The following is a 16,275-nucleotide window of genomic DNA, read 5'->3' as shown; positions in this document are numbered from 1 at the left end:
TTCAACTATAGTACATAAATTAGTAATTTATAATACCCCTAGTTTATCTGAACATCCAAGGCCACTTTGAATCTTATATCTCTTTCATTTCCCACTTCCAAGGGTGTGCAACAATTTGATTTTGATCCAAGTAATTCTTTTACTTGTTTGATAAAAAAAAAAGTTCCAAAGATCAGACTGAACTCTAAATAAATCCAAATTGTTGCATCCCTTAAGGCCTTAACCAACTTTTTTTTAGCCATTTCTCTTCAAAACCTCGTTAAATTCTGAAAAACACAGAGGTACACCATAGAAACACCATACTAAAATGATATACAAAGTAGCGAACGCATCAGAATACTTAGTAATAACCGGTGTAGGCATCCATGACATAAAGCTCGCGAAGAAGGCATGGATTATACCCAGGGGCGGATCCAGGATTCCGAGTCAGGGGTAGCGTAATTTTGCAATAATATCGCATACCAAAAATAGCCAAAATAACTAAATACAAAATGTTACATAGTTCACATACAACCTCAAAGTACTTATATAAATACAAGAAAAACAAAAAGGGTTCAGTTCTCAAAATTTAGAACCAGTTTACAATGGCATCAAGTTTTACATCTGAAGGAGCAAATTCTCGTTTTCTTGGTTTTTTTTGTAGGAGGAAGATTGGATTAGAACTAACTCAATTTTTGTTAGGTATCCTTTTGGGAAAAAAAAAAGTTTCACATATCATTCTCTTGTTTTCTTTTCGTGTTTTTACATACATTCAAATACAAAATTCACTAATCATCTCAATTAGTATTTTATTACTCCCATTGTATTTCAACAATGGAACAATAAAAAAGAATCTCACAACTCATCACAAACCCACAACACTATAATTTTTAGGTAAAAGAACAATTTTAAGAGGTATTTAACTAAAACAGTAAAAGAACAAGCAAAATTGAATTACAATGAACAATAATTATATATTAATCAAAAATCGAAAAAAAAAACACCAAAAACCCACCTCAAAAATCATAAGATCTAAAGGCATTAAACTTTTCTAGAGATAAATTTAGCACCAACTTACTACTTACACTAAAACATGAGAAAATTAACAAGAAGTAAGAACAAGAAGATAAAAGAGCGAAGATGATACACGACAAAGATGGCGAAGAGGCTAGAAGAGCGAAGAACAGCGAAGAACGGAAGAACAATTAATCAGTTCTTCGCCGAGTATTTGAAGTCAAAGATGCCAAGAGGCCTCGTCGAGACGCCGGTAATTTTGCTCAGAAACTGAGAGAGGAGGCGACGACCGACCGCACCGACGACCACTACTTGCACGGACCGACGACCAACAAGCCGAGAGAGAGAGGTGACGGTCGATCTCCGAAAGAGTGACTGAGTTTGAGAGAGTGAAGATGTGAAATGAAACGGCCCAGAGAAAAGTTTAGGTTTTTCCTGGTTTTTTTGGATTTTTTTCATTTTTTTTTTTTTTTTTTTTTTGAAAAAACAGGGGTAGCACGTGCTACCCCTTGTTACCACGTGGCTCCGCCACTGATTATACCAGGGCAATCATGCACCAAATTCGACATATCTCCAGTGAACTACACATTCGAGGTTCAAGCCATGAGTTCGGAGAAGCTGGCATTTATCCTGCCAGCAGTGTTCACCATAGGGCCTAGGTCCGAAGATCACGATAGCCTGGTTAAGTATGCTAAGCTTATTGCTCCTTATGATAAGCAATCCCGCCACGTTGAAGACCTTGTTCAAGGTGTGATCGAGGGCGAAACACGAGTGTTGGCTGCCTCCATGACTATGGAGGAGGTTTTCAGTGGTGCTAAGAGGTTTAAGGAGGAAGTTTTTGAAAAAGTGCAGCGTGAACTTAATCAGTTTGGGCTTGTTATTTATAATGCTAATATCAAACAATTGGTTGATATTCCTGGCCATGAGTATTTTTCTTATTTGGGACAGAAGACTCAGATGGAGGCTGCTAATCAGGTTTGGAGTTTTTTTTGTCTTTCATATAATCATCAATTTACATTTGCTGTTACTCGGCTCACTTGGTAGGAATTCCACCTCATGATCTTAAGGTCATATATTCGAATCCCATCAAATGAAGGGCACTTGAAGGAGAGTTTCCCTTACAACTCTCCCTCTTTCCAAGTACCTGGGCCTCTGGTTGGGCTCTGTGCAAGGGTGGCCTAGAGGTTATTCATCTTACAAAAAAAAAAATTACTATTACTCCGATCCCTTCTTTTTGATCTTTTAATTCTACAATTTAATGTTAAAAATTATTAATTCTGATCATACTTTTATAGTAATATAAGTATATAAGAACACTAATATATCATATAGAATTTGTAAGATTTATTTCAATGTATGCTAACCTTCGTTTCTGTTTGATGTCAAAAAAAAAAAAAAACTTCGTTTCTGAATAAGTGTAACAATTTGACTCTTACGCTTGTCAACACACAATTTTGGTGGGTAATATCTGTAATTATGTATTTGTAAAAGTTATAAATTGTTGATATTATAAAAATAATCATTGAAAGAAATTCAACAATATTTTATATGATGAATTTTGTTTTTAGATATTAGTAAAAAAAAAAAATAGATCAAAGTAAAATGAGTGAATAATGTAAAAGTAAAAAATGATGCACTTGAAAAAAAAACTGAAAAAGTATATACTTTTGTTATATAAACTTTTCGTAAATCTTTATCAAAAAGTGTCAATGATCAAAAAGTATACAATGATGACTAGCAAAAAAATAGAGAAGTGGAAGAAAAACTATGAAATTTACTTCCTTCCTTCTTTATTAATTAATTGATACATGTAGGCTAAGGTGGATGTTGCGGAAGCAAAAAAGAAGGGAGAGATTGGAGAAAAATTGAGAAAAGGGCAAACATTGCAAAATGCAGCAAAAATTGATGCAGAAACAAAGATTTTGTCAGTGCAAAGAATTGCAGAATCAAAAAAGGAGGAGATAAAGGTGAAAGCAGAGGTGCAAATATATGAGAATCAAAGGGACGCTGAGGTGGCAGATGCAAATGCTGAGTTGGCAATGAAGAAAGCTGGTTGGACAAAAGATTCCCAGGTTGCTGAGGTGGAAGCAGAAAAAGCAGTCAAATTGAGAGAAGCAGAGTTGCAAAGAAAGGTTGAGATGATGAATGCTTTGACTCACACTGAAAAGTTGAAGGCTGAGTTTTTGAGTAAAGCTAGTGTTGAATATCAGACTAAGGTAACTCCATAACTTGAGTACCTCAGTACCAAGTATCAATCTGACTATTTCTTTACTCGTTTGGTAGTTGGTTATAAATGATGATAATGAGAATGAATTCGTGTATAAATTTATGAAGAATATCATTATCCATTCCCATGATAATGCTAATTTATCGTAAACTGAGTATTTGTTTAGGAGTAGTTGTAGTTATGTTTTATGTGCATATATGCATGGCTACTGGCTAGTGTTACATTAAACCTTGTGTTTTTTTTTTTTTTTTCAAGTAGTAGCTCTTAAAATGGTTTTGTAGTAAACTGCAACAAATTAAATTTGCTTATCTTCAAAACCAAAACGTGCATGATTATTTGATGAGGTTATAGCTAGGGCTGGCAAAAACTGACTCAACCTGATAAGATAACCCGACCTGAAACTGACCTGAAAATTTTGGGTTTGGGTTGAGATTTTCGACCTGAAAAAAAAATGGGTCGACCCAACCCGACCTGAAAATATAATGGGTTAGGTTCAGGTTGACCTTTTGAACCTGAAAATAACCCGATTTAAAAATAACTTATATTATGTTAGGTTAGCCCTTAGCTGGTTAGGTTATAATATTGGGACAAGCCCACTCACTTCAACTTGAAAATTTTGGCTTTGAATGTTGAAACTTAAACATGTTACATGTACATTACCGTTCTGAATTAAGTTGACAATTTTTTTATCATTGGATATTTAGATTTTTATTTCAGGTCATTTTTGGTTGGTTTCGGGTCAACCCGAAAAATATAAGGTCGGGTTTGGGTTGAGGTTTTCAACCTGAAATATAAATCAGGTCGGGTTTGGGTCAGGGGTAAGTGACCTGAAATACAAATCAGGTCAACCTGAAACTGACCCAACCCGACCTGATTGCCAGCCCTAGTTATAGCTAGTTATAGTGTCAAAAGAAAAATCTATGAACTTTTTACCTCCTTTTTAGAAAAATCGTAGCAAATTATGTGCAACATATATTTGTTTATCTACTAGCTAGTGTTAATTAGTTTGACTAGTTAACAAGCGTAGGGGTGTAAGTTCGGTTTTTGGTTTGGTTTAAGGTCAAAACCAAACCAAACCAAAATAAATTCGGTTTTGAAATTTCCAAACCAAATCCAAACCGAAATTCGACTCAATCCAAACCAAACCAAACCAAAATATGAAATCAAAAACCAAACCAAACCAAACCAAACAGGATTTTTTTTATCTTTCAAAATCCAAACCAAAACAAACCAATTTTTTTTCATATTCCAAAATCCAAACCAAACCGAAATGAAATTAAATCAAACCAAGATAAAAACCAAACCGAATTTAAACCAAATTTTTTGATAATTTGTATTTCAAGTGACAATATTTTTGTATTTTCGTAATTAATATTAAAAAAAGAAACACAAAAAAATAATAGACAAAATTCGTATGTTAAGTGACGATAATTCGGTTTTTTTCGGTTTTTTCGGTTTTCCAAAACCAAAACCAATCCAAACCGAAAAACCGAAAAAATAATTTTTTTGAATCCAAACCAAACCGAATTTCAAAAAAACCAAACCAAATTACTAATTCGGTTTGGTTTGGTTTGGTTTTCGGTTTTTAACCAAATAACTTACACCCCTAAACAAGCGTCAAACTTGTTTCATTTCCATGCACCCAAAAACAAAAGGTAAAACTCAAACTTTTGATGTGTGTCAGCATGTGTACAATATATGCTAATTAAATGGTGTAACGATTTAATTTTATAACTAGTTATTAGGTTTGGGCTATGCCTCGAGTAAAAAAAAAATTCATTTATTAATATAATGCTTTATGATAATAACACTAAATACAACTTAGCCTAGTGGTTAAGACTTTAATATGCATACTTGAGGTCTCAAGATCAAATCCTATACTACGAAAGTTCTAAATTTTTTTATTGTACATGGATTACATGAACTAAAACTCCCTAGGGAGAGTGCCACGCGGCACAATTTCTTGTTTACGCAGCCTTTTAATATATTTGTATAGATAGAATGTTGTTCTAACATAATTAGAGTAATAGACTTTTCATAAAGGGGTTGATTAATCAAAACCATACAAATTTTCATTGACCAATTAAAGGTTCAAGAAGCAAATTGGGAGCTATACCAACAACAAAAGGTAGCGGAAGCAACTCTATTCAAGCAAGAAAAAGAAGCAGAAGCACAAAAAGCACTTGCTAAAGCATCATTTTATACTCGTCAACAAGCAACTGATGCAGAGCTCTATACAAAGGAAAAGGAAGCTGAAGGTATACTAGCACTTGCTGATGCACAAGGGACATATTTGCGCACCTTATTAGAGGCACTTGGTGGAAATTATGTTGCATTAAGGGATTACATGATGATTAACAATGGCATGTTTCAAGACATTGCTAAGATCAATGCTGGTGCTATTAAGGGCTTGCAACCTAATATCAGCGTGTGGACAAATGGTGGCGGTGATGGTGGCACTGCAATGGGAGAAGTCGCTAATATATATCGAACGTTGCCGCCATTGTTCAAGACTGTTCAAGAGCAAACTGGCATGGTCCCTCCTACATGGTTGGGCACTGTTAAGGAGACTCATTATCCTAATACATTCGATTGAGATGATAGTTATTGTACCATTATTACTTATTTATGGGTTATATACTATTTTTATGGGATTTGTTTAATTTGTGGAGTCTTAATTAGTATTTGGTTAATGCACTAGTGAAGTTGATAGCATATTATAATTAATGCCATCCACATTCCACAGTTTTTTTTAATCTGTATAAGCCATGAATGCAGTACAAAGTACAAGAAGGGGAGTGGGGATTCGAACTTATGACCTATCATTCACAGTACCTCAATCTAAACCACTAGGCCAAGACATGGTTGGTTCCAAATTCCACAGTTTAAATGATGCTTGATTGCATATATGTTGTTGTTTTTCCATGTTCATCAAGCTTGATGTTTGTTCTATCTAAAAAAAGAATACAAAAGGTGATTTTGGTTAGTGTTTTGAACTTTAAACTATGGTTTTGGTTGGTATCTTGAAATTTAAACTATGGTTTTGGCTAGTATCTCGAGCTTTAAACTATGTTGATGTTGATTAGAGTTTTGAATTTCAAGATCGTGCATTATGGAAACATTTTGTACTTGTGGAAAGGGGAATTCAAATTTGACAACTATTAGGATCGTTGGTCAACCTGATTGAGTATCCGCCAACAATAATAAATCAAAATGTAAATACAAGAAACAACAATAAAATAATGCAAGAATATTGTGTTGCAAGTCCAGAAAAACACACTGTAATTAATACAAAGTTGTCCCATGTAGCTTTAATACCTAAAAAGTATTTGAGAGGACCTAATTGTAAATTCAGCATGTAACTTGTCTTTCAAATGTTGAAGTTGAGAAATATGTGTCCTAGCTACCAAAAGGTCATCCATATAAGCCACGCAACAATAGTATAGGCGTCTTCATGTTGCAAAGTGAACATAGAATAGTCATATAGACTGTTTAAAATCAAGTGTAAGAAAAAATTTAGTCAATTCTAAATTTCATTGTCTGGAAGTCTATTTTAGGCCATAAATGGATCTTTTCAGTTTAGAATAATATTGCACAATAGAATCAAAACCTTGTGAAATAGATGAGAGTTGTTTATGTAATTCAAACAATTGAGGTGCATTAGATTGTCCATACATCTCAATGATTTCTTAATACAACTGATTTGCAGATTGTTGTAGAATAAAGCCATCAACAATCACCTTATCCACCGAATTCAATAACCACGATTGAATCATGTAATCATTTCTCAATCATTTCTATAATTTTTTTTTGAATCAGATGGAGGTCTAACAGTCTTTCCATTTATGAATATTAGCTTGTTCTTAGCTCCTAAAGCTGATCTAATTCCACGATTCCAGGTGAGGAAATTGTCGCCATTAAGCTTATGAGTACCAAGATGTTGATCTTATGATCCTAGAAAATATTTATCAGTATATCCTATAAGAGTTTTCTGAGGTTGAGAAACATAATTTTGAGAACCTTCTGTCATTTTCGGAATCAAGAAATGCAAAATTCACAATATGTAGAATGAAATCTGAAGAAAATCAACTTAGATTATTGATTTTGAACAAAAGAACCACAAGATTTGAAGAAAAACATCTGAAATTGTTGATTCAGATCAAAGAAATATAAAATTTCTAGAAGCAATCTTTGATTGAATATAATCATCAAAAATCGAAGAATTCAATCAATTTTAGGCTTTTAGCTCTGATATCATGAAGAGATAATTGATATTATCTTAGAGAAAAGAGAGAAAAATCTCTAGAATATTATTTCATCAAAAGCTTAAAATGAATTACAACCTAAAAGAATCTATATATACAAGAGGGTTTACAAAGTGTAATCAAGAAGCTAAGTAACTAACATCTAATAAACTCTAACTGAATTAAAACTAACTGCCACCTCAGCAGTAGTGAAGGAAGGAGCCCAACTCCTGAGTTACAAGCATCAAGAATGTCTCTTGTCCCTTCGGCAAGACATACATATCAATACCCTCTTTAACTTAAGCGAGGGGCTCAGACATTGCACACAGGATTATATCATTATATGTGTACAAATGTATTGTCATATACTTCCTCCGTTTAGAAATAGTTGCACCGTTTCTACTTTTCACGCATGACGATGTATGATTTCAACCATTAATATCTTTAATTATCAATAAGTAAAAATTATAAAAAATTGATATTAAAAAAATTTACACCGAGACAAATCTAACAAGATCCCACATGACTATGTTTTTCCTACAATATAAATCACCAAAGACAATCTAAGTGTAAGATGTGAATAGTGCACAAAATAGAAATGGTGCAACTATCTCTAAACGGAGGAAGTATATATTTGTAGTAGTACAATTGTTAAATTAGAGAGAAGAGATGTTGTATTATTGTGCCTTTGATAACTACAATTACATTACTTATATATAAAACATAACCTCACTTAACCTAATAAATTTAACCTAATGGGCCTTGCCCATAGATACGGTCCAATATCTTCTAACACCCTCCCGCAATTGTAACGACAGTCAAACGAACGTTACAATTGGACAAATAACAATAAAAAAACATCAATAAAAATAAAACCGAACTCAAATTCTTCAATTCTTCAGATCTGCAATTTTTCAATGAACATAACCTCGTCTCAAGGTACAAGGAGAACCCATAAACCGTGTCTCACGACACACGGAGAGTCAAAAACATGTCTCACAATCTGTTTTGAAGCAGATCTGAAATTGAGACCAAAGAACCAATTTTTTGTGAAAGTTGTGATGGAATGATCATCATCACAGAAACAAAAGAACAAATTTTCGATGGAATGAACATCATCGACAGTTTGAAAGAAACTGATCTGTTTTGAAACAGATCTGAACATAATACCAAACAAAAAAAAACACCAAATTTTTGAAGAAAAGAAGAATAATAAAATTCGTCATCATGATTCTTCTTCTGATTCCGATGACGATAAACCTGCACCTTCTTCTTTGAAATTAAAGATTTATCGTCTTTTTGGTAGAGATAAGCCGGTTCACAAGGTTCTTGGTGGTGAGAAACCTGCGGATATACTTCTGTGGAGGGATAAGAAGATTTGGAAAAAAAAACATATATCGGCCGGTGGGTGTCAAGAAATCAACCACCCACCGGCGGTGAGAGATGGGAAAAATAATGAACCCTAGGATCGAAACCTAATCTGATACCATGTTAAATTAGAGAGAAGAGATGTTGTATTATTGTGCCTTTGATAACTACAATTACATTACTTATATATAGAACATAACCTAAACTTAACCTAATAAATTTAACCTAATGGGTCTTGCCCATTGATACGGTCCAATATCCTCTAACAACAATGTTTGTATGACTGATTTTTAGAGTTTCTTTTTGTCAACTTTTAGTTGCTTAATATTGATATATCCGAATTCCGACTAATATTATCTAACGTAATTCACCAATCCCTGGCTGCCTCTTTGCTTGATCAGCTTACTTTAAATATTTAATTCTGACATTTGAGTATTTGACAATATATAAGTTTAGGGAAATATGCCCGGTTTTAATTTTATGCCGAGTTGGTGGTCAATTGACTTGAGTATATTATAATCATAGTCTAATCTAATGTTAATCATCATTCTATTGACCGAAGTTGTGCACTATTGCATACAATTCCACATACAACTACATGTTAGTTGCATAACTTATTTCATTTGGCAACTCGACTCACCATCAAAGTCAATTTGCTACCTTTGTCATTTAGGGGAAAATTTTACTCTAGAAAGTAACTTGTTTTATTGCGATAACATATATATAGAATTACTAATAATGTCGCGCCATCATTTGAGCTTGTAATACGTTACACGAAAAATCGAGTAGCTAATATCCTATATATACTCCTATTATCCAAAGTGATTATTCCCATTTCTATATTGTACCAACAAGTATCCAAGATAGATCAAGGTGTGAACCAAATTAAATCTTATTCGAACCAAGACTGAAATTAGCATAAGTAGTATTGATTTCCTTCCATAGAAATTAAATTGCTAATATATTCGTATATGGATAACCTCAGAATGAACTCGACTGAATCAAATAACTCATTACCCTAATATGACTTCAATTGGATTTAACCAAATCAAAACTCATCTAAGCTGTCACCTCTAATCTTAACTCTTTCGTAATCTCGAAATTGACAAAAGATTAATTTTTTTAGCTTGTGTTGTAGGATAATCATATACCATATATTCCGACAAATCAAATATCTTCAAACGGGAATATGTACTACTCTCCAATTTGGGTTGATGTAGTGGAGAGATTCTGTTGAATTATGCCTTGAATTATTTATTAGGCGCTAGGATTAACCTAGCACGAGGGTCTATATAAACCCTATCTCGGTATTTTGTAATCTGTGCTCTCTTCTAAACCTAATAAAATCGTTTCTCATCTGCCTGTGAACGTAGCTAACACATTGTTAGTGAACCATGTTAATTCTTGTGTTGATTGTTCGTTAATTGCATCTATCACAACAGATTCAATTTCTACCATCTTCAATATGAAAACCTGCAGTTCCTGAATTAAGCTAAGATTGACTTAGTTCTCAGACTGTGTAACAATTGCTCGAAGGAATACTAAGGTAAGCTAAATCAATAGTACCACGTCAACCCCAAATTAGTAGTAGATGAACATCACACAGATAGTTTTAGCTGTTACAAAATTTGGTTTGACTAACAAAAATTATGAATAGTAGTAGTGTCTCATTAGATGACTAGGCCATTATGACGACGCTGGCGCTATTATTCAACATTTCAACTACATATCATCATATAAAATCAAAAAACCAATTACTTAGGGACTGTCCGTTATCGTTTTTTATTTTCAGTTTTCAGTTTTTTTGAAAATGAGAAACCAAAAACAGGAAACCAGAAAAAATGATTTTCATTTTAGTTGCTAGTTTTCAAAATCATCATGTTTCCAATAAATTTGACTTATTTTTTATTCATTATATATAGGACATATATCATATAACTTTAAAAGCAAAAAAACCAAAAATTACATCAATACCGAATGGGCCCTTATTAATTAATATTTCACTTGCTTGCGCAACAAGTGTTTGTAGCGAAGACTTCGTATAAGAATAAATAATATGACTATTAGAACGATGGACTAGGTTTTTGTCATTGAGGTTGAATTTAACGAAATGTGGAACATATTCATCGTTTCATAGGTGTTATCATAAACATCACAATAATATAGTTAGTTAGTTACCCCAATACAATGTTATTATGAGATTTGTTAGGACTAATTTAGTTTGTTGTATACAATGCATCTAATATTAAAGAGCTATTACCTATAGTTGATGAAAGTATATGGAAAATGTGTTGTACTTGATAATTTAGATTGTCTTAAAGTGTTGATAGCATTGTAAAAGCTGAGAAAGGATGGCAAGACTTCAAAGAAGTTGCCTAGCAATTTTCTGATTTCAAACTGTCATAATTCTAAATTTCTTGTGATATTTGGTACTCTTGAAATCTAAGAAGTCAGACGAATATTATGTATATTATACTTCATCCTTTTAATGGAGTTCATCCTTCATCAGATCGTCAGTCATAACTTTTTGTACGTATAACTTTTCTACATTCAAGGTTTTAAATAAGTTACTTCTATCACTTTCAAAAGCTAAAAGGCTACTCCTCTTATCTATACAAACTAGTTGCATATGCACGCGATGCGTGCGTGACAATCTTAGGTAGGTATATATAAATGGACATTTTCTTTATCTAAAATTATTTTGGTAGTGATGTAAATTATTAAGGTTCTTTTGTAGATGTTATTATCTTTTTAAATTAAAGGTGAATGATTTTTAATTGTTTAACACTATCATTGAAAAATTTGGTAGATGATTTAACAATTTCGTCTTACGACTTTAGTATAGTTCTTAACAATTATAAATGTTAATAAACTATATTGTTTGAAATTTATAAATATGAAATATTATGTTATCATGATATATTGCAAACCTTTTTTTGGTTGAAGATTCTAATTGATGGTTTCCTGAATTGATTGTGTTAATCTAGTTTGTCAAGTTATCAATGGTATTGCATATTCTATTTTTGACCTACTCATATGGCAAGTTTCATTGATTTCTCATTAGAGAAACATTGTTTTAAATTATTAGAGGGTATTCTAGTCACTTCAAAAGAGGACACCACACCTCCTCCCTTGGCTTATATAATAGAGATATATTAAAGACGTGCATAAACAAGAAACTGTGCCACATGGCGGAGCCCTAGGGAGTTTTAGTTTATGTAATCCACGTACAATAAAAAAAATTAAAAATTGTGTAGTATAAGAGTTTGATCCTGGGACCTCAAGTACATATCTAAAGTCTTAACCACTATACTAAGTTGTATTTAGTATTATTATCATAATTGTATTATATTAATAAAATGAATTTTTTTCTTACCCGAGACATAGCCCGAGCCTAATAACTAGTTACGATACTGTAAAGTGGACTATTCCAAATTGATATTTAACAGTTCCGGCCTCTATTTACAATGGGAGAAAATATATACTCCATTTGATGAAAGTTCTTGAAACAACAAGGTACTTGCCCGCTTGGTTTATTGAGTTTATAATTGGTGGTCAAAGTAAACCACAAAAGCAATGAAAATCTACGTGCGAATAATTGACAAAGCAATAAGTTTACATTTTCTATGGTCTATTATATTCTTATCTAAATAAGCAAAGGCCCTATAAATCAAATAGTTCTATTCTCTTCTTTCATTCCCTCACTTCTAAGGGTGTACAACAACTATTTGGTTTTAATTCAAGTAATTCTTTTACCTATCTAAAGGAAAAAAAACATTCATATATCAAGATCGCACCCAAATTATCTCAATTGTTGCACCCCTAACTTATTTTTCATCCATCTATCTATAAAATTATAAAACCTCTACGTACAAAAATACAAGGGCACATCATAGAAAAAACCGCGGAAAAATGATGTTCAGAGTAGCTAACGCATCAGAATACTTAGTAATAACCGGTGTAGGCATCAAAGACATAAAGCTAGCCAAGAAGGCATGGGTTCTACCAGGGCAATCATGCACCAAGTTCGACATCTCTCCAGTCAACTACACCTTCGAGGTGCAGGCCATGAGCTCGGAGAAGCTGCCATTCATCCTTCCAGCGGTCTTCACCATAGGGCCTAGGGCCGACGACGACGAATCCCTGGTTAAGTATGCCAAGCTTATTGCTCGCCATGATAAGCTATCCCACCTTGTAGAGGAGCTTGTTCAAGGTGTGATCGAGGGCGAGACACGAGTTTTGGTAGCCTCCATGACTATGGAGGAGGTTTTTAGTGGTGCTAAGAAGTTTAAGCAAGAAGTTTTTGAGAAGGTGCAACTTGAACTTAACCAATTTGGGCTTGTTATTTATAATGCTAACATCAAACAATTGGTTGATATTCCTGGCCATGAGTATTTTTCTTATTTGGGACAAAAGACTCAAATGGAGGCTGCTAATCAGGTTTGTAAATGGTTCTTCTTGTTTTTCTTTATTTATCAATTTTGAAAATTATGCTAATACTTCGTCCAATATAAGATGTATCAAATTTGTTAAATATGGATCACATCTTTTTCCCACAAATTTATGTAAGAAGAAATGTTACTATATATAAGATCATGTAAATTCATAATAATTAATGTGAAAGTCAAAGATAACTCACTTATAGATCTTTCTCCTAATGGATCATTCGGACATCTCATGCATCTAACTCGCCTTGCCTAGTTGCCTAATGTAATTACAGAAGTACATTAGTACTAGTACATACTAAGATGATTCACAAACATGTAATATGGTTAATTGGCATATATTGCTCCATTGACGCACATTATCTTACGATGCCTAACAAAATGGTAGCGATAATATAATTGGCCCCTCATCCCAGAGTGTGTTGCTCCCCAGTTTTTTTGATTGGTATGGACAAGTGTCTTATTGACAGTGGCGGATACAGAATAACATATTAATGGATGTAAAATATTTTTTTTATTATTTTAGTAGGTGTAAATAGTCAATTTTTTCCAGAAATAAACAAATCAAGATTTAAGTGTACTCGAATGACCCCACACCTCAAAGGGTAGCTCCGCCCCTGCTTACTTGACCAAATTTTACACAAGTTAACTCGTACCACCTTAAGAGGCAATGTCCCTTAGGAAGGGGGAGAACAAGGGGTTCTTCACCCCGTAAATTCATCTACGCCCTAGCTAGTGATATTTGATACCGCAACCTTGAGATTGTAAATGACAACTACTATTTATCACTAAATAAACCAAGAAATATACTTATAGTTCAGAATTTTTGTTGTTATAACGTTTTTGACATCTTATACTATGTACTAGGCTAAGGTGGATGTTGCGGAAGCAAGGAAGAAGGGAGAGATAGGGGCAAAATTGAGGGGTGGACAGACATTGCAAAATGCAGCAAAAATAGATGCAGAAACGAAAATAATATCAGTGCAAAGAATTGGAGAAGCAAAGAAGGAGGAGATAAAGGTGGAAGCAGAAGTGCAAATATATGATAATCAAAGAGTGGCTGAGGTGGCAAAAGCAAATGCTGAGTTGGCAATGAAGAAAGCTGGTTGGACAAAAGAAGCACAGGTTGCTGAGGTGGAAGCAGACAAAGCTGTCAAACTCAGAGAAGCAGAGTTGCAAAGAGAGGTTGAAGTGATGAATGCTTTGACTCAAACTGAAAAATTAAAGGCTGAGTTCTTGAGTAAAGCTAGTGTTGAATATGAGACTAAGGTTAGTGTTATACTAGCTTTACATATATTTACATCTACTCATTTACTTCATTTTTTTTTGGTGTTTGCACCCGATTCACTTTTCGGGCTACATCCGGATCGAGGCCAAGTTCGGGGTGGTTAGGTTCCATTCCTCTCCCAAGGGTGTTGCGGGGATTCGAACACGGGTCCGTCCTACCAAAGCCAGTCCCTATCATCACTGGGCCAACACTTAATTACTTGGTTACTCATTTACTTCATACTTCTATAGTAATCAACTTAACAACTTGAGTAAATAGTACTTCTATAGTTCTATTAGTATAGTGGTAGTTGTTTTTATTTGTATATGTTTGCGTGAATTGATTGAAATACTTCTTTTATTTCTTTTAAGTTTACTCACTTCAATTTGTGGGAGTAACCAATGAGGAATTAAAAAAATATGAGAGAGAAATTGAAAAGTGGGGGAGAGAAACTAAAAGACGAATTAAAATATCAAAAAGTGGATGATATGGGTGGAAAAAAGGATAAAGTAGATGGGGACATGTTACGAAAAATAGAAAAAGCTACAACGTATAGATCAAGAAAACATACCAAAAAAAGTGTGTAGATTAAAAAAACGATGGAGTAGGAGCCATGCTTAGAATTCGAGGTAGCATATCTTATGTGTTGTGGCTCTATTACATTGTCGTGATACACAAAAAATAAGAGTTGCTTATTTTTTGAGAAAACGTGCATGATTATTTAATGAGATTATAGTTGTTTTTATTTGAAAAGGCATGTGAAATTCTTTTTATCATGGAATAAAAATTATATAAATTACCATTGAATAAAAAAGGTGCAAGAAGCAAATTGGGAGTTGTATCAACAACAAAAGGCAGCGGAAGCAACTTTATTTAAGCAAGAAAAAGAAGCAGAAGCACAAAAAGCACTTGCTGAAGCATCATTTTATACTCGTCAACAAACAGCCGATGCTGAACTTTATTCGAAACAAAAAGAAGCCGAAGGAATACTAGCACTTGCTCAAGCACAAGGCACATACATACGCACCTTATTAGAGGCGCTTGGGGGAAATTATGTTGCACTAAGGGACTACATGATGATCAATAACGGCATGTTCCAAGACATTGCCAAGATCAATGCTGATGCTATCAAGGGCTTACAACCTAAGATTAGTGTGTGGACAAACGGTAGTGGCAGTGGTGGTGAGGTGGCTGGTGGCACTGCAATGGCGGAGGTCGCTAATATTTATCGGACATTGCCGCCACTGTTCTCTACAGTTCAAGAACAAACTGGAATGGTTCCGCCTGCATGGTTGGGCACCCTCAAGTAGATTGTTCTTTTCGCACATTTGATTGAAATGTTGTTCCATGTATGAACATTATTGTGAATTGTGATGTTATATTATTTTGCTTGGGTTTTTGTTGTGGAATATTCTAATTATTTGAATAATGTCTTAGTCAAATTGTAAATGTACTTCTTGTAATGCTATTCACATTTTAAAGCAAATATTAATTTGTTATTTGTTAATTGTTTGATTTTTAATGCTCGTTATCCTTTTTCATGTTTTGTCAAATTTGAGGTTGGTTCTTTAGAAAAAGCAAAACTACTAACTTGATGTTGATTCGTGTATTAAACTTCAAACTATGTTGATATTGTTTAGTGTCTTAAACTTTTAACTATGTTGGTGTTGATTAGTGTTTTTAACTTCAATCATGTAATAACTAGTAAGCATGTAAATTGTAAACCTTTTT

The 16,275-nt window shown here is 33.6% G+C and overlaps 1 protein-coding gene across 1 annotated transcript; it reads left to right on the top strand.

The window, feature by feature from the left end:
* On the top strand, nucleotides 1–16,037 carry LOC104882957 (uncharacterized). Its single transcript, XM_010667394.4, has 7 exons — nucleotides 1–407; nucleotides 1,538–1,968; nucleotides 2,808–3,209; nucleotides 5,310–5,787; nucleotides 12,704–13,272; nucleotides 14,145–14,546; nucleotides 15,360–16,037. The coding sequence occupies exons 1-7, from the start codon at nucleotides 308–310 to the stop codon at nucleotides 15,852–15,854; spliced, it is 2,877 nt and encodes a 958-aa protein (XP_010665696.1). The 5' UTR covers nucleotides 1–307; the 3' UTR covers nucleotides 15,855–16,037.
* Nucleotides 16,038–16,275: the final 238 nt, after the last annotated feature.

This window comes from Beta vulgaris, chromosome 2 (assembly GCF_026745355.1).
Source record: "Beta vulgaris subsp. vulgaris cultivar EL10 chromosome 2, EL10.2, whole genome shotgun sequence".
NCBI classification, from domain to species: domain Eukaryota; kingdom Viridiplantae; phylum Streptophyta; class Magnoliopsida; order Caryophyllales; family Amaranthaceae; genus Beta; species Beta vulgaris.
Note: the sequence above shows the minus strand (reverse complement) of the source record. Positions and strands in the feature narration are given on the sequence as shown.

Excerpts from the sequence above, each read along its gene's own strand:
- LOC104882957 (XM_010667394.4), top strand. The coding sequence starts at position 308 with ATGATATACAAAGTAGCGAACGCATCAGAATACTTAGTAATAACCGGT. Across the intron at positions 13,273-14,144 it reads AAATGGAGGCTGCTAATCAG|GCTAAGGTGGATGTTGCGGA; the intron begins GTTTGTAAATGG and ends ACTATGTACTAG. Across the intron at positions 14,547-15,359 it reads GTGTTGAATATGAGACTAAG|GTGCAAGAAGCAAATTGGGA; the intron begins GTTAGTGTTATA and ends TGAATAAAAAAG.